The following is a 24,928-nucleotide window of genomic DNA, read 5'->3' as shown; positions in this document are numbered from 1 at the left end:
TGAATGAATCGATACAAGATTGTCCTGTTCTCTCGATTTGATGTCACGGCCACATGGGCCCATCATTACTAGAATTCAACACAAGATCCCACCGCACCTCCTACTCTCACACGCTTCGCTTCGTCTCTTCTCGCCTCAAGGCTCTCTACAACCGTGCTCGTGCTCGTACTGACACATTCTCCTTCTCCCTCAAATGTTCTCTTCGTCTCCTGTGCATCACCTGCTCAACAAGCCCACACACCTCGTCCGCAATACCCCAACTAATCTCATATCCTCTCCCGCCAGCACCATACGCATGAACGATAGTCATTGTAGAGTTCTCCTCAAACTTGTTCTTAGTTCCGTGGTCCGTTTCCTGTCGTGGTGATGCACGCTCCTCAATTTCCAACCTCACCCCGCCTTCTCTGGCTGGTCGACGACCGACTACCTCCTTGACAACGGTAACAGGACGAGAACAAGATGTCTTCTGATCGTTCTCGTCCAGGGCACCGAGATCCTTTAAAGCCGAGGCGACGAGAGTCTCGGTGGAGGCCGGACGAGCCCGTGCATCCCAGTCGTGTGGCTCTTTCGTACCGCCAACGATGGTGCCTTCGCCGAACGCGCGTGGGATGACGAAGCTCCATGTTCCATTGGCGTTTTGGCGTGTGATTGTCTTGTTGGCTTGGAGGTTAGTCAGGACGACTTGGCCTGTGGTTGATTGATTGTGAGCTTGAGTTTGAGCAGAAACAGGGGCAGGGGCAGAAGTTCGTGTTTGGGGGACGAAAATGACGGCAATGGCAAATTCTCGTATGAAGCCATCCATGACAGACATGGGAGACCAACGAAACGGATGTAAATGGATGAAGAATGGGGACCTAAAAAGGGCTGAGGTCGAGGAATCCAATCAAGGATGAACGAATAGGTAGATTTTTTCGAGCAGTGCAGGTGTTTATGGGATCCGGGACATTGTATACATACCTCGAATCGGAAAGCAATTCCTATCCCCAAACCCCATCCCACTCGCATTAACAACAAGCTCAACACGATCGGCAAGACTGAACGCTTCATCCTCGCATTTCAATTCCTGTCTCAAAACCTGACCGCCCTTGAGGATGAACTTGCGCAGCAGTGCGGCGCAATAAACAGACGAATAAATACAATAAGTCTGATACTCGTACCCCAAGTTGACGCCCTTAGGCAGTTTAGTCGCATCATCTAGCCGTCGAAACCCCGTCAGACCGGACTGCTGGTGGAAGCTCTCGGCGTCGAGGTTGCGGTAGTGCTCGGGAACGGGATCCTCGAAATACTCGACTCCGGGCACTTGGATGACTCCCATCCAGGGCTCATGGGTGGCCTGCGCGGCAAATACTTGACATGCGCGTTTCAGCCATCGAGCTTCGCGGGCCAGTTGTGGACTTGACGCTGGGATGGGCCGCACGTGGGCGCCGGCGTGCATCGATGCATAGTTGGGAGATGGAGATGTCGTTGGATCGCCGGGTGTGATGACGGGGAAGTCTTTGGCCACAAGGAGGATCTTGTATGGTAAAGATCGGGATTGGATCAAGTCTTGGATCTGGATGGCGGCTGTGAGGCCTAGAATACCTGCTCTTTTGGGTGTCACTGGATAGTCCTGTCCTGCATGCTCTGATACTGTCTGCCGGACAGCCTGACTTGAAGGAGGATGGGACAGGGGAACCTAGCTAGCTTACCCTATGACAACGACATGCGATGAGGAAGCCATTATTGGTCCCATGCTGCTGAAGGAGATATATTTTGACCTGTATAGCGTCTTGGTGTGGAAATATATGGACACTTTTATACGGCAGCTGAATTGAGGGGCGCTTTTGATGCAAAGGAAATTGTCGGCAAAGACAATAAAATTAAATATTGGACAAAGTACATGACAACCGAAAAGTAACCTGACATTGGTCGTACTTCACTGAACAGTCAGCATTCTCACCTGACCATTATAGGATGTATAGATATTCGGTACCAATTGAATATTATTTGAGCCTCGTGATATCGACTCGGCGCAGAGACGGTATCAATGAAGTCGGGGCGGAGGCGATGCCGACGATGGATGTCGGCTTATCCGATGACATTTACGGCACAGCAACTCCTGCGGTCCGCGACAGCGGGACACGGATGACACGATCTAGAACCTCGCTCGACATCCATTATCAAGAACCTTACGCTTCGTACCTAGGTAGGTACTATGTTCGAACCCCCGGAGTATAATGGACACACCGGCACACGACACTGATTCAAGTAAGCTTCAAGCTTCCCGCCAAGTTGAGTCGCTGTTGCATTGCGCTGCGCCAGAAAACTGTTGCAAGCTTTAACTTATCTCGAGAGTCTCCAAGTGACCGAGGCTGGAACGTCTCCAAGCAATATGGGTGGTGTCTCTCTTTCGTGTTGTCAAAAGATGTCGCTGTGTCCGCTAAAGAAAGATGTGACTCTTGCCTGCGTGCAACTGCTGGTCGGTAAGTGACTGGTGGTGCTTGTGGTTAGCAACGGCGACAACCAGCACGAAGCCTGAAGCACGGACTTCCCTACTGTGCCCTCCTGATCCATGTACCCATACCGCCTCTCCTATCACCCTACTAACACCTCACCCACAGGTCCAGATAAGGCCCAGAACCTCTCCCGCGCCCGAATCAAGGTCCTCGAAGCCTCAAGGGCGGGTGCGCGAATCGTCGTCCTTCCCGAATGTTTCAACAGCCCCTACGGAACAGCCTACTTTCGCCAATACGCAGAGACCATCTCACCATCACCACCATCAGCAGACCAATCTCCATCCTTCCATGCCATGGCATCCATGGCCAAGGAGGCCCAAGTCTACCTAGTCGGCGGCAGCATTCCTGAACTCGAGCCCCACCCCGCCGACCCAGACCAACGCAAATACTACAACACATGCCTAATCTTCTCTCCCGAAGGCACCCTCATCGGCACACACCGCAAAATCCATCTCTGCGACGTCACCATTCCAGGCAAAGCCCATCTTCGCGAATCTGAAGTCTTATCAGCCGGAGACGACATAACCATCGTCGACTTACCGGAGTACGGGGAGCTAGGAGTCGCCATCTGCTATGACATCCGGTTTCCCGAGGTCGCCGCCGTCGCCGCGAGAAAGGGTTGTTTTGCCATGGTCTATCCGGCTGCTTTTTCAATAACGACCGGGTCTCTGCATTGGTCGATTCTGGCCAAGGCGAGGGCCCTTGATAATCAGATTTATGTGGCGCTGTGTAGTCCTGCTAGACAGTCACAGGGTGGGCATCGGCCTTGGGGTCACAGTTTGATTGTGGATCCGCTGGCGCAGATTGTGACTGAGGCTGGAGAGGAGGAGGACACTGTCATGGCCGCACTGAGTCCCACGGTGATCAGCGAGACGAGGACGAATATCCCGGTCTATGTACATAGAAGATTTGATGTTTATAAGGACGTGAGTCAATAAAAAGTCACCCACCCATTGACCAACCGATTGGAGAGATGCGCGTCGTCGCATTTGTCGAAATGGTTATGTTTGAGAGATTTCAAACTGCTTTAATATCAAGCAAGGGGGCTCAGCCTTGTCACGTGAGACCAGTGGATGAATCGTCTGGCGACGCCTACGCCGACGAGTACGAATGACAATTGGGAAATGGTCCATAGGGCGAGACAGTAGAAAGCATAATTGGGCATTTTATAATCGGGAACCCGGGAGTGGGCAATACTTGATGTCAGCATGAAGGTTTCGCCTCACGAAGCAATTGAATGTTTTGGCGTACCCCGGCCGCGCATGGCCCACTGGACAGGACTTCATTAGTCTAAGGTATCGGGAATACATCACAAACACGAGGCGGAAAGCGAGGTACAGGCACACTGGAATACGGTCTGCTCATCATGTGTAGTTCCATGTCACTTTCATATCTCATAACATGTACATGCTGAAGAACAAAAGCGCTAGATATCAACCGACGCCCTGTCTCCCACCATGCAATTGCAATTCAGCGTCACGCTTTTGCACTTTGAATCGGTTTCGAATTTTTTTGATTCAGTTACACTTTGCTTTGACTATTTTTCATACACAAATCCCCACTCTAACCGAAAAGAGCGCTTCCCAGGCGGATACGGACCGACTTGACCTGGGTGTAGTTGCTGAGAGCATACTTGCCAAGCTCACGGCCAATACCAGACTCCTTGAAACCACCGAAAGGCACTTGGTAGCTGAGCATGTTGTAGTTGTTGACCCAAACGGTACCGGCCTTCAGGGCGTTGGCAACACGGATGGCGGTGTTCAGGTTGGTGGTGTGGACGGCGGCGGCAAGACCATAGGTGGTCTCGTTACCGGCCTTGATGACCTCCTCCTCGGTCTCGAACTTGCTAATGGCGCAGACGGGGCCGAAGATTTCTTCTTGCATGATCTTCATGTCTGGGCTGACGTTGGAGAAGATGGTGGGCTTGATGAAGTAGCCCTGGTCACCGTGGCGCTCACCACCGGTCTCGATCTTGGCACCAGCCTCCTTGCCGGACTCGATGTAGCTCATGATTCGGTCGAATTGCAGCTTGCTGACCTGAGGACCTTGGAAGGTCTCCTGCTTGAATGGGTCACCAACGACGTTCTTGGCGGTGCGTTGCTTGAAGGCCTCGACGAATCTGTCGTAGATGCCGGATTGGACGTAAATACGGGAACCGGCGCAGCAGCACTGGCCGTGGTTGAAGAAGATACCGAAGTTGACCCAGGAGATAGCATCCTCAAGGTTGGCGTCGTTGAAGACGATGTTGGGAGACTTGCCACCGAGCTCGAGGGTGACCTTCTTCAGGTTGGACTTGGCAGCAGACTGGAGGATGGTGCGGCCAACGACGGTCGAGCCGGTGAAGGCGACCTTGTCGATGTCCATGTGGTTGGCAATGGCAGCACCTGCGGTCTTGCCAAAGCCGGAGATGATGTTGACCACACCGGCTGGGAAGCCGGCCTTCTCGCAGAGGGTGGCGGCATACAAACCAGACAGAGGAGTCTGCTCGGCAGTCTTCAAAACAACAGTGTTACCGGTGGCCAAAGCAGGTCCGATCTTCCAGGCCCACATGAGAAGAGGGAAGTTCCACGGAATGATCTGACCGCAAACACCGACTGGCTCATGTCTGGTGTAGTTGAAGGTTTCTGGGTCTGTGTCGATGGTCTTGCCGTGGATCTTGTCCGCCCATCCACCATAGTATCTCAAGCAGCCCGAGGAGAGCTGGACGTCAACCTTGGCCATGGAGAGGGCCTTGCCGTTGTCGAGCGACTCGATGGCGGCGAGGATGTCGGAGTGTTCGTCGAAGAGGTCGGCCAGCTTGGTCAGCATGGCGCCTCGGACAGAGGGAGGGGTCTGGGACCAGACGCCCTCGAAGGCTTTTCTGGCAGCCTTGACGGCGATGTCGACATCTGGTTTTGCGGTTAGTTTGACGGCCCTGGCAATGTGGATTTGCGGTCGGACTCACCCTCTGGACCAGCCTCGTGGACTGCGACAATTGGCTTCTCCGTGGTAGGGTTGATAGTCTCGAAGGTCTTGCCCTCAACACCCTTCACCCACTTGCCGTCAATGTACAAACCGAGCGGCTGCTCGTAGGTGACGCTAGGCGTCTCAATCTGCTGCGTCAAAGACATGGCGATGATAGAAGTAAACGATGCGGCAAAGGGTATCACAGGTAAGAGGGTAGAAGAAGAGACTTGGGCGGGTTGATGAAGGAGGAAGAGGGATAGATGTTCAACCGAGGGCAATGGGCGGGCTTTATTTGCAATGGTGGGAGGGCGCGGGGAAGGTCACGGTGGTCCAGTATTCTCCATGGGCCCAGATGATAGGCGACATCCACCAGCTTGCAAGTCGCTTTCCTATGGACCGAACCACTGAGCATTGGGCTTCCCGCGACGTTTAGGAGGCGAAGTCCAGGACAAACGACGCCTTGATCTCCGCCAGACCTTGGGGCGGCAGCACGACTATTGGCCGATGGCGGAACCCCCTGGTGTTGACTGCGGGGTTGGTGAAGGGTCAGACAACAGACGGCGGACTCTGGACTAAAGGATGGCTTACCAACGTATGGCTACCGGCGGCTCGAAGGAGGCGACTGGGACCACACTCGACAGAGTTCTCGATGGTTTGTCGTCTGGTGCGCTCCCGGACCCACGATCCATTTGTTCTCTTGAGGTCTGTTTCGCGGGATGCCGTGGTCCCTTGTGCCACTGGACCCCGGGGATCCCCAAAGAGGGGTATCGTGGTTGGTCTTGTTTCCTTCTTTTAGATTTCCATCAAGCCATGCATCCTTGTGCCGCCGGTCAACCGCGATCGGGGACTAGAACGACTAATCACGGGTTGAGAGGACGATCGCTGCCGTCGAGGACTCTGCGACAGTTACCTGGATACGGATGGCTGAAAGAGGACGGGCGGAAACTGGACTGCAGATTGAATTCGCGGTCGAACGGTACACTTCTCTAGATGGAGCTAGTTGGTGGGTATCTTGGTCAGATAGAGCGTTTGGTGGCCGGGCTGGCAGGTCGGCAAACTGGGGGATCAGAGTCTGTTGTTTACTAATTATGCCCCGAGATATACCGACACTTGGACAACTTCGAACAAGGCTCGATAGCTACGCATACAATGTTGTAGGAGCTTCATTGGCCGCCGTCGCGATCGGCGAGGAGGACAATGATGGGTGCATAACCATCACCAACACCTGTGAGGACTGGAGGACACAATCGGTCGACACACTGGCGTGTTTGAGGACATGGATCGCTGAGGACATGGATTGCAACGAGGAAATAGTACCGCGGCAACAAAGCTTGCCACTGTATGAATGTGAGTACCCTGGCCATACTACTAGCCCCGACTAGAGTAGCGTACGAAGGGACCCTGGTACTGCCTTTGGAGCTTCAAGTCCAAGTTGATCGAGTGAGGTAGAGAGTAGTACCAGTGGAAGAGGGCCGGGAGGGGCAGCAACAGAGACAGCAGAGCGTGTCCTATGGTGATGGATTGTTGAGCTGTTGGTGGTGGGGGAAGTAATCAGCTGCCGCGGCATGGAGGGGCTTAGGGCAGTAGCATTGGACCAACTGACTGGCGCCATCAGAGAGGATCCCCGCCTGTCAAAGCCGCTGTGATGCGGAATTATTGGGCTACGGTTTCCTCTCTCGGCTTCCCGGGGTTGCCGGACCACGCTGTTACATTACTTTGAAAGGTACGGTATTGATGCGTACATTATTGCCACATGAAGAGAGAACAATTGTAGTGTTAAGGAAGAAGCGTGATAGAACCTAGGGACGCGAAGCTCTTCACTACCCCGGTATCAGTAGTAGACCACCTAAAACACGAGAATACGGAAACCTGATAACAGGTGCTGTGCACCTAAGTCCCGTGTTGTAGTGGCTCGGAATGAAAAAGAGGACGACCGGGGTTCATTATATGCACGTGATCATGCAATAAAAAGAAGGGATATATTTTGCATTACTAGTCTTGGCATCTGGCTGTCGTGGTCAAAAAGTTAGGAGGTTGCCTTTGAGCCTTGGGGCGTCGCTTCACACTCCACTTGTTCATGCGTGCCTCGCTCGGAATTTCGGGTCGTCCATCGTACTCGTGTGTGTAAACCACGATTGCTACGGGACGTTAAGCAATGGAGATGACCCTTGAGGGAAGCAATTCTGCAGAGACATCTCCACCCGGAGTTGGCGATGTGAGATTACACCGTGGCAAGATATGCGAAGTCTCGGGTTTGCCGGGCGACCAACTTTTTGCTTTTTTTTCCGTTGGATGAAAGTGTTCTTTTTTGGTTCTTGTCCTTTATCAGCCCTGCAATAAAGAGTGGCTACCTAGGTACCTATGTGAGATACCCAGGTAGGCAAGTAAGCCGGTTACTACTACGGTAGCCTCTAATGGCTGAGACGGACGTTTCTCCCGCTGCAGTGGCCAGCCTCGATTACCGCTTTCTATTACTTACTATGTGATCTAAAGAGCATTCATTTTTGAGCAATCAGTACCATTAACCCTGGCCGCATCCCACCAACAATGCCCATTCTAACCTGTCTGGACTTCGTTGACTAGGACACTCTGATTTCTAGCCTGAGTCGACACAACTACATCAGTTGCCGGATTGGCCGTGAAGAAATTGACGGGCTTGAGGCCAACCTGCATTTTCTCACACGGCATGACCGGCCAATCTTCGACTCGAGGATTATGTGTAGAGCCGAACGTATGCCAGATGACGATGTCTTGGTCTCTCACGCTGCTCGCTTCCTTGTCCTCTTGTCGCTTCTTTATCCAAGATGCAATACCCTGCCCACCGAGGGATTGCATGGTATGCCGACCGGCAGCAAACAGTTCATCGTCGTGATAGCGTGTGACCCAAACGGCGTGAGCGGCAAATTCGGACCTCCTTGCGTGGTAGGAGGACGGATGAGCCAAGAGGAGCTGGCTGTAGAACGGCGAAAGTTTGTATCCAACCGGGCCGCCCGTGACCGGACTAATGACATTCTCGTTGACGATCTTGAAAACCCGATTCACCATATGGTCGAGGTCGTGGCCCGATTCCTCCTCGACGAACTGCGATTCCGTCGTATAGCCCACGCCAAACGGGTTATGAACTTTGGGATCCTTGATTGGCATAGGATGCGATTCTTCAATGACAAGCGAGTTCTTATAGCCTGCGACCGCCGGGTCGATTCGCAGCGAGAACAGATGTTGATGGTACGGTGCAAGCACACCTGGTGCGACAACCGTGCCGAAAGGAACCTTGTCCCCAATACTGATCGGAACAGTTGAGACTATACCGGTCGCTCGCACCTCGTACTGGAGAGAGGCGTCCTGGCCGAAATAGAAGGCGAAGATGTATTCATAGTTGCTCACCGTAATGATCGTTTGCAGGACTAGCACACGGGAGCGGGTGACCACCGCGTTCCCTGTGCGGAAGTTTGTATGCTTCCAGAGTATACCGTCATCAATCTCATGGCAACATACGGCGTTGGGTATTTGCAGTGGTTCTCCGGAACTGGTGGTATGCCAACCGTCGAAATACTTGATTTGACCGAGACAATCGCACCCTAATTGTAGGTTGTTGGCATTGATACCGGCACCATCATTACCCAGGTCAAAGGCAGCTTTGCGCACATACGGCATCCGCGGGTCTCCATAAGGCACGAACATTTCCGAAAGGGACAGCCGATAGAAAACGCTTCGACCGTCATATCTGACATCGTGGAGAGTCAGGCCTTCTCGGTAGTTGAAGCCAACCCGCAGAGTCCATTTCTCCCACCGAATGAGGTTCTCCTCGGTGGTAAATGACGGACCTTCTGGCTGGACGACGTGATATGGCTTGGTTGTTGAACGATGCTCCGGCACCAAGTCAGGATGGTACTCGGTGCTGGAGCCGTGAAGGTTCCTTCGGTCGTAGACCCTTGCGGAGTTACTTATGTCATTCGACGTCCCGTGCGGTAAGTAATATATCTTGAGGACTCGGGCATCACCAGACATTTCAACGCAGAGGTCAAGCGGATAAGCATAATGATTGGCGTCCGGATGGGGGGAAAGTTGCATGTAGAAGTAGCACTGGACCAGGTTCAGCTCTTCAGATGGCCCACAAAGATATTCATCTTACCATGGTGATTTTCTGGCTCATATCGTTGGTACCGTCGGTAGCATAAGTCCATGGCTCAATTTTGATGACAGCTCCTTCGGGCAATTGCATCTCCTCGATGGCAGACCGCACGTCAGGGTCATTCAGGCATGCTTGCTCAATCTTCTGCATGTCATTTGCGTCGACATGCGGATGGCAGCCGCTTAGCTGTTCTCGTTTGATGACCTTGCCGGACACAACGTCAACGTCGAGCTGAAAGAAGTGTTCGCTGTCTCTAGGGCCCAGAAAGACCTGAACCAGAGCCACCCGCGCCGGCCTTGATTCCAGAATGCCGTTACTGCTCTCGACGTCCAGAAACTGGACCATCTCCGCCTTCGGAGGCTCTAGCAGGGTAATGACCCGAAAATATGCTTCTTGATCCGGAAACGCGGCTCGAACATGGTGGGCGGTCTATTTGTCAGTTGATGATGAACAACCTTAAGGATAACTTTGCCCGGCATACTCGAGATATCTCCTTTGGAGTCAACGGGTTTAGAGGATGCGGCAAATCTGCGACCATTGTGGCACCTCTGAATGCTATACCGTACCGAATTTGTAGGGCCACTTACGTGCTCGCGATGAGGCACTGGATACTGACGAAGAGAAAGCCGAACATACGAGGGTCAGTCAGCGTTTGGCAAAGCCAACTAGTCTCGATCAAGAATCAACGCACTGGCACCCCCAGAGACGAGTGACTGGTTTGAAACAATGGCACAGAGCCCATGGGTCACCCAGACAGAACAGCTGCAAGAATCTGGGGTCGAGGGCATCCGTTCTGCGGAGGTACCCGCTCTCTCAAACCTCGCCGGACATTGGCGAGTTGCCCAATTGTCACCGCCTGTAGGGTTAGAGGCCAGCAAAGAAGCAACCTGTTGCGAGAGGCCTACGTGGGCCCTGTGATAGCTGAGGGCCGATGGCAGACATAAGTCTTTGAGGTTGGCGAATCACAGTCTGCCTTTAGTATGGATAGTGTTCTTGTGTTCTCTAAACCCACATAATCCAACGCAGGTTGGTCGTTCATCAATCTGGACATTCGAAGGGAATTAGGGGAATGGAGAAGAGCATCTTACTGATAGAGTGATAACAAATTAGGCTGGAACCCAAGGTGAGTGCTTCCGACGTAACTGGTGGAGAGCGTAAAAGCCATCGTCGCGTTGGTTAAACCGGTACTCGAAAGCACTGCAACAAATCGCCACTCGGATCAGGTTGCATGTGTTGAGATACGAATGATCAGAATGTGAGAGGACATGGAGACTTTGTCAAGCTTTTGATTGAAGACCGACTAACTGCGCAATCGCTGAATTATGTCCAAACGGAACACATTTTGAAGCTGCACCTCTAAGCGGCGCTGGTATACACTTGTCGTACAGAGAGGTGAGATTCAGGAGGAATGGTCATGAAGGGGTGTCCATATCCTCCCTGTGCAACAAACGCTGAAGGGATCTTGATGGTACAATCGCACGTGCACATCGTCATGCAGCGGGAAGATTATTCGACACCCGGGCCGCTGTCCGAATGTCCCTCGCTGGAAGCACCGAAATTGCCCACTTTGAGACTCTTGTCTTGGGCTACCATGATTGCCAGGATTTCGAGGATATCTTTGGGGACGGTGTTATCGTAGATGCCGATTAGTGATGATGGCTCCGGATAGACCTTGAGGCCCTTGTAGAAGCAAAGAGCAGCACCGACAGGATCGGAACCTGTAAAGTATGAGTGATCAGTTCCCGCAACCAGAAGAAGAAGACAAAAATAAATGATACGTACCATCTCCGGCCAGCGCTTCTCCCTGCGCTATTTGTTGCATGAAGAATGCCTCTTTCTCTTCAATGTCCGTGGGGAAACCCTCTTCAATGGCCTCCTGAACGGCATTCTTGATCTCCTCTCTCCTTTGCTTGCCTTGGATCTCGGCCTCCTCTTTGGCTAATCTGGCTTGTCTGCGCGACTCCCGCTTCAATGACTTTCTGAATTCAGGGTCATTTCTCCGCTTGTAATCGAAGTAGACAGCATAAGCTGCGGTCTGTTAGCTCTCCGTGGCTGGCCGGCGTCAGAGGTCTCAAGTGTCGTGAAGACATACCAAGAAGGCCGGTCACAACCGTGCCGACGGATATCGTGACGATGGTCGATGTCTTCATGATCGGCAATGGTGCAGGTTTGCAATTCGATAATCAGATGCAGTCCGAACGACCGAATATCAGACGGTGAAGATCGGCCCAACTATTGTCGAATAGAATTCGCGCTAATGTATGCAACGAGGGCGATGCACAAGAAGTATATCGTGTCCAAATAAATGATGTCTTGAACAGCTTCTGCTACTAGTAAATTTCCCAGCTTCAGGTTTGGAGACGACATGCGAACTTGAACTGCACAATTGCGAGGCTGCGGTTGGCTGTTGCCAAGCCTGTCCTCCAGCGTGCGTGATCTGCCGTAGCGGACCATCACGCTGTTTTTAAGCACAGGAAGACGGTTCAAAGAGGCGGCGTAACTGATAGCCTGAACGGGATGGAGTGAATCCGGGGTCAGGACTTCAGGCGGACTTCTTGTTACTCCAAGTCGGCTACCAACAGTTGTCTTGCTTGAATCGCGTCGGTGGTGGACTTGGGCACATGTGTGCCTGTCCATCTACATTTCCTTTCTGAATAGCGCGGTTTCTTTGCTTTTGCTTGCTTACCTGTTGCAATGGATCCAAGGAACCTCACACTGCGAAGAAAGCGCAAGGACCGCCCTACGATAAGCGCGCCTCAAAATGCCTCTGGGCCTGGCATCACCAGGCCAGCGGCACAACAAAATAAGTCTGCGACCAATCTAGCCGTACCCAGGGAACGAAATGCCCCTACTGAAACGTCTGATCTTGTCAAGCGACGATATTCTACGCGTTACAACCAACTACCAGACTTCAGCAATGTTGCAACGCCCCCTGTGCCTGACTTGCCTGGGGCACTCAAACGACGTTCCCAGGGTGGTTCACCACGGCGTCCCGGGACGTCTCCCTCACGCCCGCTGCTTGTTGACAATGAAGTGCTCAAAGACCCAAACCTGCAACACGAACGCTATGTCACAGAACTCCTGTCCAATGCATCGGAGGAAGACATTCAAGAATACCAGACCAATCTGCAGCGGCTGAAGAACCGAAACTCTGCCGAGCTTCAGCGGAGCGTGTATCAGAACAGGACCCAGTTCATTAAAATCAGCAAAGAGGCGGAGAAGCTCAAAACTGAGATGACTATACTTCAAAATCTTATGTCCGAGTTGACAGGCACCCTCGGTCAGAGCAATACGGGGACAACGCACAATGCCGTTTCCACAGAGCTCAACGGCACTTCACAATCAAGACGCAATATGAATCGAACCTCGGTTGCAAACTTGGAGCAGATGTGGAATATCCAACTCCAAGCATTGTGGAAGAACGTGGAGAAATCTCAGAAATTTCTCCCGGCCACTCCTGGCCGCCATATTGTCGCGGAAACGGGCAACTGGATTGAGCTGGATAGTGCCACTTGGAAGCCGAAGCGGCCTGTGCATATTGTCCTGTTAAATGACCATCTTCTGATCGCGTTCAAGAAGCGCAAGCGAGTGGACCCTAATGCTCCTCAACAGGGCCCGGCGCCCACCAAACTCGTTGCGGAAGAGTGCTGGCCTTTACAAGACATCGAGGTGATAGATATGGCCGCGAGTTTAGCGTCCGGGAACCCGTCGCCCGCCGAAGTAAAGGCAGTCTCGTCTGCGCTCACTATCAAATCAGGGGGCAGGTCCCTTGTTTACCGGCATGAAAAACGTGACGAGAAGGCCAAGAATGGACTGCTGATGGCTTTGCGGAAGGCCACAGAGGAATGTCGAAAGGCTAGCAGGAGTCATGACGAACAGGGCAAACCCCAAGGAGAGAGTCTGAACTATTTTGCGGCGCGAGACCCGGTATCTGCAAAAAACACTGACATCATCGAGAGCATCAACTCCGTTAAAGATAAGCCGGACATTTTGATTGAGGTCGATGGCAAACAGCAGAACTTCCGCTGGGTCGAAGGGCAAATCGACGATCTCGATATCGAGATATCTCTACAGAGGTTTGATGAAGCCGTGGAAAAGGTGGAAAAGTTGCGCAAGATCGCCAGAGGTCTGAAGAACAACTCGGTCGCCCAGGAGCTCATCACCGTCAAGGTCGATGAACGTGCAGCCAAGGTTGCAACGGTTCTCTGCCGGGAACTCGTGGAGACGCCATCGTTTATGGAAGCGACGAAGAGGACTGCGGGGTACCTCATTCGGTTGGGCTTCGACGACAGAGCTCGCGAACTCTACCTGAAAGCGCGCAGCGACACTCTGACCAAGCGCGCACGGCAATGTGTTTTCGAAGGCGACCTCCATCGATATGTCTACTCAATTTCCTACGTGTACTTCACAATTATCAAGAACACAGTGCTGATCTACCAAGCCTCGTTTCCTCCGGCCACTATCAGTGCGTGTATCAAATGGGCGAATGACCACCTCGAAACGTTCAACACTTTGCTTGTACGACAACTGAGTGCCATAGACAAGGATAGCAAACTTTGGCGAGAATGTATGGACGTTGTCTGGGCTCACGAGAGGGAGATGCTGGGCAATGTGGGCCTGGACTTTCGCGAGGTCATTGGCAGGGGGCTTGAGGTACGAGAGATCCCCGGCATCAGGACCGGGAACCTATCTGGAAGCAATGCAGAGCAGAGCAGGTCAAGGTCCCGTACCAGAGGCAATGCTTGAGAGGTCATGGCTCTCGCGTTTACGGGCAAGACATCTTCCATCCTGTCCTGGGCCGGCTCTATCTCCGCGGTATTACTTCGGAGTTGCTATTGTACAGCGGTCCCAAGGACATTGGACAACCGCAAACCTGCAGGAGGGACGTCGGAGGACGCAAAGCGAGGATCTGCTTTCGAGCATTTTGAGCGGAGATGAATGTATTGGTTCTTTTGTTGTTGGACAAGCTCCACAGTTGGTATATGCAAGATGGAGCAAACTCCGCGCTTGTCGCTAATGGCTGAAATTACATTTTTCCTGCTTATATCTTCCTCATCTTGACTCTCGGAAGGTTCCATTTAGAAGGGGTTTTCCCTGATGAGACGCCAGGCGGATCGTCTCAGGTGATATTACATGGGTACACATGATGTACAAATAATCAGGCCCTCAAGCTTTTCTTGGTTCCGTACCACTGCACCGAAGCGTGCTGCATAGAATGATTCAAAGAAGCTATGAGGGTGTCAACTGGGGTAGCTGGCTGAAATCTATTCGTTGATCTTTGCCAGAAGCCTGTGAAATTCGTCAGCAACCGGTGGCTCCTCAAGACGCGCACCGAGTAGGTGGCAGGGATTAGAACATACTCATGGTCCCGGAACAGATGGTATTCCTCATCTCCGACTTTCACGGGGCTGCCGCCATACTATCGAGAGAATATCGTCAGCTACTAGGTTCCTTGCAAGACGCTTATTCTTATTCTTCTTCTCCTCCGATTTCTCTTTTGAGGACCACGTTCGCTGAGCTGAGCATACCTGAGGAATCAAGACCTTGTCGCCCTCCTTGACGCTCATGGCTAATCTCCGCCCCTCCTTGTCAAAGCCGCCAGGGCCCACGGCCAGGACCTTGGCCTCGTTCAAGTCCTTGACACTGCTCTCCGGGAGGAAGATACCGCCGGCAGTTCTCGGCTCGGCCTTGATTCGCTGGACCAGGACTCGGTCCAGGAGAGGGGCGAGGGATCGAATGCTCTTGAGTGCGGTAGACTGGGAACATTGGAAAGCTTGTCAGTCAGGTGTTCCTTGCGGGTACGCTTTGCGCCGCACGGCGCGAGACGGGACGGCGGACAAGGTAGGTGACTAACCATGGTGGTGAAGATCGCAAGTGTAACGACTTTGAAGAGAGGAAGGTGGAGGTGATGAGTCCGGAAGCTTGTGTAGTATTCGACGTATGTAGGAAGCTAGTAGTCAGCAGTGATAGAGGGAGAGGTCAAGTGCAGAAGACCTGTAAACAGATAGGTACAGTGGTATATGAGCATGCTCCAACGCCTAAAAAGGTACGGGTACTTTTTTTCTCGAACCATCCGCAGTCGCCATACCTTCTCTTTTCTGTGACATTGACAGGTCCGATTGGCGGGTACATCTGTACCTCGACTTTAGCAGGCCCACTGGCACGCTTTTAGAGCCGGCCGACGACTCGAATCGCTAGTCACAACTGGCGCGCCGCGGTGATTCGCAGCCTTCTCGACAAACACGCCAAGTGATTGAAGCAAAGCAGGCAAACCGAGTAAACATCCTGCACTGCATGCCCTCATTTCCCCATAGACGTCAACAGAGACCGTCGACTTGAGGCCGTCCCACCAGCACTTCAATTTCAGATACTATAGCAAAGATGATGGACTCGGACGAAGACGACATTTACCCTACGCATCAAGATGAAACCAACGGGCACGGCGCGCCGCAGGGTGAGGTGAAAATGAACGACGTAGAAGACGGCGAAGAGGAGGGCGAAGAAGTCGAAGAAGAAAGCGATGTATGAACCGTCAACTCCTACCCATGTTGCGCACTGTGCTTCCCTGAACAAAGAAAAGATCTGGAATAATAACAAGAATATGATGCACAGGACGACGTCGACTTCATCATCGATGCCAAAGATGAGCCTCAGGCAGAACAGCCAGGATCGTACGTTCTTCCATTCCACCCTGGCGCGACGCAAGCCGACCAGCTGGTCTTGTTCGAGCCAGCTATTGCCATTCAGCTTCCTACATTCCTTAACTAACACCCCGGTCCCTGCACTAGACAATCGAAGCGTCCTTCGAGCCTTGCGCCAGCCGCAACAGCAGATAACCTAAGAAAGTCATCCTCGACGCCGACACCCGCGGGGACACAGATCAAACCATCCGGGACGCCCGTTGCCGGTACTACAGCAGGAGATGACACCCAGACGAGAAGAGATACTTCCCAGCCCCCAAACGAACGTCCGGGCACCGACTATCCGCCACGACATACATCGAAAATCGACCCGAACGGAAACCCCATACACCCCGCAACGGGCAAGCCGATCCTGTCAACCGATCTAGACGTGGATTTCCCAACGGAGTCATCCAAGCCATGGCGCAAGCCCGGTGCCGATATCACCGACTACTTCAACTACGGCTTCGATGAGTTCACGTGGGCGTCATATTGCCTTAAACAGCAGCAGATGCCCAAGGAGGTCCAGCAGATCCGCCAGGAGGCAGAGCAACTCAAGGCCTTTGTCGAAGGGATCCCCGGCGGCGGGATTCCCGGTATGCCTCCATTGCCTGGCGCTACGGCTCCAAGTGGTGGTCCAGGTCCAGCTCCCGCTCCCGCTCCAGGCGGCGATATGTCGCAGATGGGAATGCCCAGCGAAGCTCAGATGCAGCAGATGTTTGCGGCCATGACTTCGCAAGGCATGGATCCTATGTCCATGGACCCATCACAGTTTATGCAGTTCATGGCCGCGGCCGGAGGTCCTGGAATGATGGGTGGTCCACAGGGCGGTCCTCCGACCGGTCCTTCAGGCGGATTCGGTGGTGGTGGTGGTGGCAGCGGGTTCGACCAAGGTGGTGGTGGAGGCCCAGGAGGTGGGGGCGGCGGCGGCTTCGGCCGTCCAAGAGGGAAGGGTGGAAGGAGAAACTGGTAGAGACATTTTCGGCATCCGGATACCCCTACTGTTCAATACTAGATTCACTCGGTCTGGTACGGAATGGCTATGTTATCCACACAACTTAAACGCGGGCCCCAATCGGTCGGTTCCAGTGGTCTGGAGTCGCAGCGCAACCTATTTCGGTTCCTCATCAACCATCAATCACCCGTCGACCATGAGAATACCAACTCGACTCGATCGGGACTCGATTTGTCTGGCCGCCGTGGACCGCATTTTCTTCGAGTTCTGTCAGAACAGTGTTGCCCCGCTTCAGCAGGGGATATGAAGGCTTCATCTGCGGGAGAAAGGTTAAGGCGTCAAATTACGCAGACCGACACATTGTCTTTACGACAGAAATGGTTGAGACAGACTGGACTAAGACATGAGCTACACTACGTGGGGAATATGTCACACGAGACACTGGAGCAGACTCCATAAGACGCCAAAACAATGCGAGCATGTTCATGGGATGAAGAATACAATCCCTAAGCTGCAGAAGAAAAGAAGCCCATGTTTTCAGATCAACATGGACCAAAATGTGGATGTCGCATCAGGCGCATCTACCTGTATTACAAACTATTACACCTCCATTGTATCCGAGAGCCTTGTTTGGTCGGTTTTTGCTCCGAGTCCTCTTGCTCTCTAGTCCGTCCATCGTTGTACGCTGATTAGCCGCAAGGGCATCTCCGCTCGTTCACAGCAGCACGAATGGCAACATCGTAGTAACATGGAAGTAGTTACATCGACACGCCTCGCGAACAGCAGCCAATTTCGAACTCCCACAAAAGTACACTGATGGCACAACTTCAGATCAGAGGGACACTGCACGTGGTAGAGGTTTCTTCCATATGCACCATGACCATCATCAATAAAACCCTTCGGAGAACCTGGAGGTTGCTCCCCCACCGCCACTAGGGCCTTCGCCGCCGCCGTGAGGTACGTGGTAGAATCTCTCTATAAGCAAGATTCTACTGTCAGCTGGGGCTCTACCAATGGGCCTCTCTGAGGAGACATGACTATTCAGGGCAGTCATACCTGTATAGCCAGTGAACTTGGGATCCGCCGAATCTGCCACCGATCCTACGGTCCCGCCGGATCTGCCGTGTCTCATGGACGCCTTTGCCGTCGTGACTCCGCCCAAGTTTCTGGCTGCGGGTATCCTGCTTGGGAACAGTGGCTGGCGCCGGGCTGAGCCAGGAAACGACTGCCCAGGACCCTCTTGGCGATTCGAGAAGTGAGCCGAGACTCGTGTAGCGGTCGTCCCGGGAATGTACGTTCGGTTGGTCCAGGTCTGATTAGGCAAGGCTATGCGATGGGCTGGGGTGCCTGGGTTTGTGGGATTGGCGGAGCTCGCTTTCCACGTTTCGTAAGCCACTTATCAGGAAAAGAAACGAAAGGGCTCGAAAAGATGTACCAATGTTTGATGACCGTGCCTTTTCTGGCGCCGGCATTGCTCCTTGGTCACCACCGCCGCCGGCGCCACCGCCACCAGCACCATGTACACTGCTTCCTGATCGTTGATGAGGGTGCAGTTGTTCTGGACCGTGGCGAAACGACGGCTGTCCACGCAGGTCACGTCGCTCGGCCAATTTTGGACGCTGGGCAGGTTCTTGATTCGATTCCGTCCTTAGAAGTCGGGACAATTCAGGTTGTGGCATGGTGTTCACAGCTCGAATGGTGGGCGGTGCAGAAGCATCAGCAGCAGCAGGGTTGTTGACGACAGGGGCCGCGCCATGGGTCTGCTCCGCAAGGCATTTTTTCTTTAAAGTGTCATACAGCTTCTGGGTCTGGGAATGCTTCCTGCTTTTCTCCCGGTACATATCGACCAGCTCGGCATATTTCTGTTCCATCGTTCTGTGGTCAAGCCTGACGGCTTCGCTGGAGTCAGAATGCGTGGCCAGATGATGAGCAGAGGCAGATAGACCACTCGTACCAGCAAGCTTCTTCTCTAGGGCCTGGATCTCGGCGTTGGCATCGTGGATGATCTTGTCCACCGATGTACTGAGATGATCATTGCTCTCACTGAGATTCCGGGCGACGTACTCCTGGTAGGAGCTGTCACCCGATCAGTCAAATTATGTACGTGCAGAGAGGGCGCCGCTTGCTCACATCTCCTGCGTGATCTGGTACGTCCAAAACGCTATTGCTCGTCCTGCACATTCCATGATCGTGGTTGGGTCGAGTCCGCTGAGCACGCTTGCCTTGTATTCTTCGGAGGGGTTGAGGCGTGTCTGCACGGCATCGTCGATATTGGGGAGATTCGTTCCACAAACGGGACAGCGACGTTGGGCACGAGGGACGTCGGTTAGACCGGCTTTTCTGGAGCAATCGGTGCAGAAAATGTGGCTGATCATGAGTTAGGTTTCTTCGGATGCCACAAAGACGCGGGCGGGAAACATGCGAGCAGGTGGTGACTACCGCCTCTTGCGATAAGACAGCCCGGCATGGCCCTCCAGTTTGGTTGTTACAACGGAGCCGTTGGTCCATAGCCACAGGGAGAGCACCGGAGATGTCGAAGGGCTGATTGAACTTGTTTGTATGAGCAGATTGTTCTGTGCCTGCCAGCAGCAGAAGCCGCGTTCGAATCATCACCTGCGCGTCATGGTGGACAGAAATTGATGACCGTCTTCAAAACGGAGCCTGCAGCAAGCAGGAGCAGGTCCGGGACCGCAACAGTCCCATCACGAAATCACACATACCCGCCAGCTATGCTTTTCAGTCGCAATCTGCCGATGGGCTTTAGAAACGGTATGCGCTCAATGCCGTCGAGTAAAAGACCACGTCCCAGTCACTCCCAATCACCTCCTCTAACCAAAGAAAAAGGCATTGCCCTGCGCATCCCTGCGCCCCTTCGCCAGCTCCTCGAATTCCTTGCCGGCCTTGAACTCCTTCCACAAGCTAGCAGGATAGATATGCTTGTTCCTCTCGTACCAACGCCTATCGACCACTTTGGTCAGTGTTGGATCATCATTTTGGCCCTCCAGCTGCTGTTCCTTGGCCGGCACCCGCAGAAGAGAAGACCCAGACCCATCATCATCCCGCTTCTTCGTAGCTGTACCAGAATACTCAAACAGGAGCTTCCCTTCTCGCACCGGGTCCGGGATTTTGTTCGCAATGAAATAATAGAACTCGTAGTGCTAGTCTCTCGTCAGTCTGTGTCTCCTAGCACTGTAACACTGCAGCAAAACTCAATCATTGTAACTCACATGAGGCACAATGACTTCTCCCCTGACACACATCAAGTCATCCACGCCGACTCTGGCCCACTGCTTCCTACTTTCCTCGCGGCTCTTGAGGGAATGTCCGCTACCAGTCACGCCCAGCTCGGCCCCCAGCTTTCGACATTTATCCAGGAACAGCCATATGTGATCTCCTTTCTTGACCTTGACCGTCCCGCCAGGGATATTGGCTCCGTCGTAGAACACGAACGGGATGGCTATTTCAGTCTGCTTGACTGCCTCTTGCATTTCCAGGAATTCCTTCCTCAATCTCTCTCGTTCTGCAGCCTCTGCGGCCAGAGCGGCTTTGGTCATGGCTCTTGGAGCAGGGAGCGTTGAGTTCGGATTCGGCGTGAATTTTCGACCACTGGCAATTCCAGACGGTTCAGGCGACCGTTCCACACTCGCAGACTTTCTTGGGCTTTTAGATACCGGCGTTGAGATTGCGCTTGATGCTCCTCCTTCGCCGCCATCATCTTCTTCTTCGTCGCCCCCAAACGAGAGCAGACCTTTGGCGGCTGTCTTTTTCTTCTTCTTGAGAGGCCGCTCGGCTCGACGCGTTACCGCACTGTACTTTTCAAGTTAGCCCCACCGCATTGGCAGTATTGCGGACTTGTTGTGGAGAGAGCAGCTCACCCGTCGCTGTCCTCCACATCAGGTGTGCCCCTTCCAACCGATTCATTACGCGCCTCTTTTTCTTTCTGTTCGAGTACGTCCGCGCGGCGTTTGCGGAAATCCGCGAGGTGGACGAGCCCGACTGTCTGCGATTTGAGAAGGTCTTCGGCGGAGGTGGCTTGGGCCGTGAAATTTCTCGGTGTGGATGTCCCAGATTGAGGATCTGGTTGGGAAGTCATCGCTGCTGGTCGCGGAACGATGCTGTGGTCCTGTGAGCAAGGGGAACGGTGTCTGCTGACAGTCCGGAAAGGTCTCAAGAAGTTGTTCAATGTACAGTGGTCAGGCTGAAGATACACTGGGAGTTCGATGCTGGCCAATCATGTGGCGACAAAGCCAGCCTTGCCGTCCCGCATGCCGTGATACGGCTAAGAATGAGCCGTCCTTCACCGTCATTATAGTAGTCTACCATGTGCATTTCCCAGCATGGGAAGTAGTAATCCATTATTGAGAGGCAACAACCTGGACTAATTTCTACCTGGACGGCCAGTCTAGGGCAGCCAGACCAAGGTTGCTGGTACAGGACAACTGGGAAGCGACCCGAGAGTATTATATTCTGAGCTCCAAAGTCCTCTATGATTTCACATTTTTGATCAAATAACGGGACGTCCAAGTGTAACTAATGATTGCATAGGCCTTGATACGACCATCTCCCTTTGCCAGCCGGTTGTTGAATGGGCAAATGTCCACAAACCGCTTCAACTTAGTCCCGTAGAAAATAGGTTCACACAACGATATACTCGCCCCGATTTCCCTCCAGCTTCATAACAGTCCTGAATCTCAACCCAGCATCTTCTGCAACGTTGTTCTCAATATTCAACGCAGCTCGATCCTTGAACCGTCTTTGTTTCTTGTCGCTGCGTTGCCAGACCTTTTCTAAGAGCTCGAGGCAGCTCTTGTTATTGAGGAACCCGCTGTCTTTCTGGATATCCAAACACCTCTGACGGATAACACCCCGGTCTTCACCATCCACGCATTCACTACCCGTTATGAAGAGGGGCCACAGCAGATAGACGTCCGATTTGACGGCCTTGATGTATCCTAGGCACTTCTGCACCAGAGACCTAATGGCAGGTTCGGTGCTGGAGACCGTCGGTTTTGCCAGGCGTTCTGTATAGAGCAGGGCGGCGTATCGGAAAGACTCGGAGATGTTGTAAAGGTCAATTCTTTGGTCCCCAGTTAGGCTCGGAGCGTCCGGGCGAGAGGAGCCCAAAGCTGTTGAGTCGAACTCCCACAGTTGTAGTACTTGACGAATCTCTCGCCATTCACGCCAAAATTGAGCTTTAACATCCTGATCCGCGCTCCGGATCCTGTACAGCTCCTCATCCTCGAGCAGCTGCATGAACCCATTTCCGTCAAAGTTGCTGTAATCCATATTCAGCTCCGCAGGCATGGGTGGCAATGGCCGAGTGACAAGAGCAACCGTCTCCTTGACGGGCTTACCCTGGCTCAAAACATTCAACCGTCCGAGTCTGGCAATGGTTTTGAACAACTGGCCATCACATCCTGCAAGGTTCTCCAATGCCCACTCTTCATCCGGACTGGCGGAGACATCTACATGGTGTCCTCGAAGTTGGCCTTCGCGGTCGTTGACGGTTGCAGTCATTGCGTCAAACCATGTAAACATCCTCGTGAACCATTTAGTCTCCTTCGTGTTCAAGCCCGGGTCATTTCTCCGAAGGCCGAGAAGCTTCTTAACGCCGGCAAATTGCGTCTGGAATTTGGCGATGCCTGAGTCGCAGATATGAAACAAACACAAGATCAAGAGCGTGGCTAGGATGGCATCGTCCTTGCGCTGAAGAGGATCCGCAAGCTGCTTGTTCAATGACTGAATAGCGATTGCCTTGTGGATCGACTCTTCCCGTGCTTGTTCCTCTGCCGACATGTCGTCCAACAGTCCATTCGTCATTGTCAAATGTGCCATTGAAGATCTCCTCGTGGGGTCGGTTTTACCTGTGGATAACGCCCCAGTCTCTCTGCGTTGACGCAAATTGCTGGCGGACAAGGCAGATATGGCATGCTGGAGTGTTTCACTTCTCGACGCAAGTCGTAGAATTTGGGTCTTGTATGGATTTGAGGGCCCATCGAATGCAACTATCACCGGAGAGATTACCTCGACGTAGTACCTGATGAGGTACTGCATTCGGGGCGTAGCTCCTATAGCACCCATACGTAGCAGCGGAGACTGCGTCAGACTGTAGTTGAATGGAGCAATACCGAGGCCGAACGTAGAGCCATCCTCGGTCTCAGCCAAGCCTGCATCGGCGTGATCGCGTCTAACTTCTTCCACATCTTCTTCAAATTCGGCGGTCAATGTTTGATGGGGCAGCGACTGGGTCAATGGCGCATTACCTTTTGGACGAACCACATGCTGGGGTTCTCCAGAAAGAACATCACCATATGGAGAAGGGAAAGAAGGATAAACAGCAGACGACGTGTCTTCTGGGCCAGGGCCAAGGACACACCCAAGATAGGCCGACTGCGGAGAAGGATATGGGTGAGCCGTAAGCGGCAAACGCTCTGTCTCCCGATAAGGCCGACCTGGGTCACGGCCCGGCCGACGATTGAATCCACCAAGGGGTGACGATAGGGGAGGATTTGAGGGTCCCTGGGTGTACGACTGGTGCGTTGGCTCAGCCACGGTCGCGACTGGGTTGGACGATATTGGTGCGATTGGCTGTGTCCAGGATGTGGTACTAAATGGTACAACGCTGGGAAACTGACCGTTGGCTGAGCCGAAGGGAGGATTGGCAAATGCTGCTGAACGTCCGTGTTGGACGATAGGAGGCGAGCACGAATTCTGCTGACCCGAGGGCGTCTGATGCTGTTTGCCGGGCGGAGACTGCGTGGTGCGTGGCTGCTGTGAAAGTTTCCTCTTCGGCTTTGCCGTCATGTTAGGTGTGGCCAACTTCTGTGCACCGGCGATGGGCAGGGACAGACCGCGCAGCTTGCCTCGACTGGCCACGCCGTTGCCCCACGTCAACTGGGTCTTGTAGCCCGAACAGTCTCTCCCATCTGCGAGACATCGGGAACAGTACGGTCTCCCTCGATCACACTCGAGGTTCCGCGTGGCGCAGGTAAAGCAATCATCAGCAGCGCCCTGCGCCGAGGCTCGTTTCCTCCTCTTCCGTGGAGCATTGACATCTGAGGTCGGCGAGCTCTGAGCTGTAACGGAAGGCAGCGACATCAGTAGGAAGACGCAGGGTGATCGGCTGCCGAAGGGCAATTGAAGGAGATAAACATCCGCAGGAGAAATTCCTAGGAGATCAAGCTGACTCTGCTATCTTAAAACCTAGAATGTACCTTTGCTAGGGAGTGAACAAAAACAAGCGGGGAGTGGATGAACAGAGGGTGGGTTACCACAACTTGCACACGATCTCACGTCTCTCCGCAAAAGATATGGATGGCATGCAATTCGAGGATAAGGATCGAGAAGCATATCTCAGGACCTCCCGTCGGCGACCGAAGTACTAGTACCCTCCTTTCCCCAGACAACGATCAACCAGACCTCGAGGCAACAAGCCGGTCAAGTGGGACATGACGTTAAGAGGCGTTCCAGGGTGTTGGAGCATCCAAACATAGCAAGGATAGGTCAGGTCAGCTAGAGTAACAGCCGGAAGACGAACGGCGCTGCATTGCAACAGTGGCGGCGGGGAGTTCAGGCTTTGCCCTGGGCGGGGGAGAGCGGACTTCAGGCCGATCCTGGTTATTATCTGAACGAGTAGCACTGCCAGTGGTCAGTAACATCAATAAACATGTGTAACCTACAGCAGTGTGCGGCTTATCTGTCGAGATGGAAGGACGAAAAG

General features: G+C 53.2%; 12 protein-coding genes across 14 annotated transcripts; 4 read left to right on the top strand and 8 right to left on the bottom strand.

Moving 5' to 3' along the window:
• Positions 1-145: 145 nt before the first annotated feature.
• Positions 146-1,720, bottom strand: HMPREF1120_01111 (D-amino-acid oxidase; the record flags this gene model as incomplete). The annotated part of the gene is made up of 3 exons (XM_009155121.1): positions 146-687; positions 958-1,649; positions 1,689-1,720. 3 exons carry the CDS (start codon positions 1,718-1,720, stop codon positions 146-148), a joined length of 1,266 nt encoding a protein of 421 aa, XP_009153369.1.
• A 403-nt stretch (positions 1,721-2,123) lies between these two features.
• On the top strand, positions 2,124-3,678 carry HMPREF1120_01110 (nitrilase). 3 transcript variants are annotated; one of them, XM_009155118.1, is made up of 3 exons: positions 2,124-2,247; positions 2,343-2,462; positions 2,601-3,678. In XM_009155118.1, the coding sequence occupies exons 1-3, from the start codon at positions 2,217-2,219 to the stop codon at positions 3,431-3,433; spliced, it is 984 nt and encodes a 327-aa protein (XP_009153366.1). In that variant the 5' UTR covers positions 2,124-2,216; the 3' UTR covers positions 3,434-3,678. The 3 variants fall into 3 exon arrangements, with proteins under 3 accessions (XP_009153366.1, XP_009153367.1, XP_009153368.1); XM_009155119.1 differs by having other exon boundaries at positions 2,333-2,462; XM_009155120.1 differs by having other exon boundaries at positions 2,124-2,462.
• A 380-nt stretch (positions 3,679-4,058) lies between these two features.
• On the bottom strand, positions 4,059-5,628 carry HMPREF1120_01109 (aldehyde dehydrogenase; the record flags this gene model as incomplete). The annotated part of the gene is made up of 2 exons (XM_009155117.1): positions 5,440-5,628; positions 4,059-5,383 (listed from the first exon to the last, which is right to left on the bottom strand). The coding sequence occupies exons 1-2, from the start codon at positions 5,603-5,605 to the stop codon at positions 4,059-4,061; spliced, it is 1,491 nt and encodes a 496-aa protein (XP_009153365.1). The 5' UTR covers positions 5,606-5,628.
• Positions 5,629-6,119: 491 nt separating this feature from the next.
• Positions 6,120-7,036, top strand: HMPREF1120_01108 (uncharacterized protein). The gene has a single exon (XM_009155116.1). It carries the CDS (start codon positions 6,362-6,364, stop codon positions 6,821-6,823), a length of 462 nt encoding a protein of 153 aa, XP_009153364.1. The 5' UTR covers positions 6,120-6,361; the 3' UTR covers positions 6,824-7,036.
• Positions 7,037-7,997: 961 nt separating this feature from the next.
• Positions 7,998-10,111, bottom strand: HMPREF1120_01107 (primary-amine oxidase; the record flags this gene model as incomplete). The annotated part of the gene is made up of 3 exons (XM_009155115.1): positions 7,998-9,524; positions 9,574-10,002; positions 10,055-10,111. 3 exons carry the CDS (start codon positions 10,109-10,111, stop codon positions 7,998-8,000), a joined length of 2,013 nt encoding a protein of 670 aa, XP_009153363.1.
• Positions 10,112-11,079: 968 nt separating this feature from the next.
• HMPREF1120_01106 (uncharacterized protein) lies at positions 11,080-11,723 on the bottom strand (the record flags this gene model as incomplete). Its single annotated transcript, XM_009155114.1, has 3 exons — positions 11,080-11,291; positions 11,356-11,601; positions 11,666-11,723. The coding sequence occupies 3 exons, from the start codon at positions 11,721-11,723 to the stop codon at positions 11,080-11,082; spliced, it is 516 nt and encodes a 171-aa protein (XP_009153362.1).
• Positions 11,724-12,085: 362 nt separating this feature from the next.
• On the top strand, positions 12,086-14,851 carry HMPREF1120_01105 (uncharacterized protein). The gene has a single exon (XM_009155113.1). The coding sequence runs from the start codon at positions 12,268-12,270 to the stop codon at positions 14,317-14,319; it is 2,052 nt and encodes a 683-aa protein (XP_009153361.1). The 5' UTR covers positions 12,086-12,267; the 3' UTR covers positions 14,320-14,851.
• On the bottom strand, positions 14,838-15,430 carry HMPREF1120_01104 (chaperonin GroES; the record flags this gene model as incomplete). The annotated part of the gene is made up of 4 exons (XM_009155112.1): positions 14,838-14,862; positions 14,934-14,992; positions 15,102-15,346; positions 15,424-15,430. 4 exons carry the CDS (start codon positions 15,428-15,430, stop codon positions 14,838-14,840), a joined length of 336 nt encoding a protein of 111 aa, XP_009153360.1.
• Positions 15,431-15,666: 236 nt separating this feature from the next.
• HMPREF1120_01102 (uncharacterized protein) lies at positions 15,667-20,230 on the top strand. Its single transcript, XM_009155110.1, has 4 exons — positions 15,667-16,095; positions 16,186-16,244; positions 16,362-19,977; positions 20,053-20,230. Exons 1-3 carry the CDS (start codon positions 15,955-15,957, stop codon positions 17,224-17,226), a joined length of 1,065 nt encoding a protein of 354 aa, XP_009153358.1. The 5' UTR covers positions 15,667-15,954; the 3' UTR covers positions 17,227-19,977; positions 20,053-20,230.
• Positions 18,525-19,583, bottom strand: HMPREF1120_01103 (E3 ubiquitin-protein ligase CCNP1IP1; the record flags this gene model as incomplete). Its single annotated transcript, XM_009155111.1, has 2 exons — positions 18,525-19,284; positions 19,339-19,583. 2 exons carry the CDS (start codon positions 19,581-19,583, stop codon positions 18,525-18,527), a joined length of 1,005 nt encoding a protein of 334 aa, XP_009153359.1.
• Positions 20,037-21,301, bottom strand: HMPREF1120_01101 (uncharacterized protein; the record flags this gene model as incomplete). Its single annotated transcript, XM_009155109.1, has 3 exons — positions 20,037-20,366; positions 20,436-21,015; positions 21,084-21,301. 3 exons carry the CDS (start codon positions 21,299-21,301, stop codon positions 20,037-20,039), a joined length of 1,128 nt encoding a protein of 375 aa, XP_009153357.1.
• A 542-nt stretch (positions 21,302-21,843) lies between these two features.
• HMPREF1120_01100 (uncharacterized protein) lies at positions 21,844-24,306 on the bottom strand (the record flags this gene model as incomplete). The annotated part of the gene is made up of 1 exon (XM_009155108.1): positions 21,844-24,306. The coding sequence occupies one exon, from the start codon at positions 24,304-24,306 to the stop codon at positions 21,844-21,846; it is 2,463 nt and encodes an 820-aa protein (XP_009153356.1).
• Between the last annotated feature and the right edge of the window lie 622 nt (positions 24,307-24,928).

The sequence above is a fragment of the Exophiala dermatitidis genome (assembly GCF_000230625.1).
Source record: "Exophiala dermatitidis NIH/UT8656 unplaced genomic scaffold supercont1.1, whole genome shotgun sequence".
NCBI classification, from domain to species: Eukaryota; Fungi; Ascomycota; class Eurotiomycetes; order Chaetothyriales; family Herpotrichiellaceae; genus Exophiala; species Exophiala dermatitidis.
Note: the sequence above shows the minus strand (reverse complement) of the source record. Positions and strands in the feature narration are given on the sequence as shown.

Excerpts from the sequence above, each read along its gene's own strand:
- HMPREF1120_01110 (XM_009155118.1), top strand. The coding sequence starts at position 2,217 with ATGGACACACCGGCACACGACACTGATTCAA. Across the intron at positions 2,248-2,342 it reads GGCACACGACACTGATTCAA|TGACCGAGGCTGGAACGTCT; the intron begins GTAAGCTTCAAG and ends AGAGTCTCCAAG. Across the intron at positions 2,463-2,600 it reads CTGCGTGCAACTGCTGGTCG|GTCCAGATAAGGCCCAGAAC; the intron begins GTAAGTGACTGG and ends CCTCACCCACAG.
- HMPREF1120_01108 (XM_009155116.1), top strand. The coding sequence starts at position 6,362 with ATGGCTGAAAGAGGACGGGCGGAAACTGGACTGCAGATTGAATTCGCG.
- HMPREF1120_01105 (XM_009155113.1), top strand. The coding sequence starts at position 12,268 with ATGGATCCAAGGAACCTCACACTGCGAAGAAAGCGCAAGGACCGCCCT.
- HMPREF1120_01102 (XM_009155110.1), top strand. The coding sequence starts at position 15,955 with ATGATGGACTCGGACGAAGACGACATTTACCCTACGCATCAAGATGAA. Across the intron at positions 16,096-16,185 it reads AAGTCGAAGAAGAAAGCGAT|GACGACGTCGACTTCATCAT; the intron begins GTATGAACCGTC and ends TATGATGCACAG. Across the intron at positions 16,245-16,361 it reads CAGGCAGAACAGCCAGGATC|ACAATCGAAGCGTCCTTCGA; the intron begins GTACGTTCTTCC and ends TCCCTGCACTAG.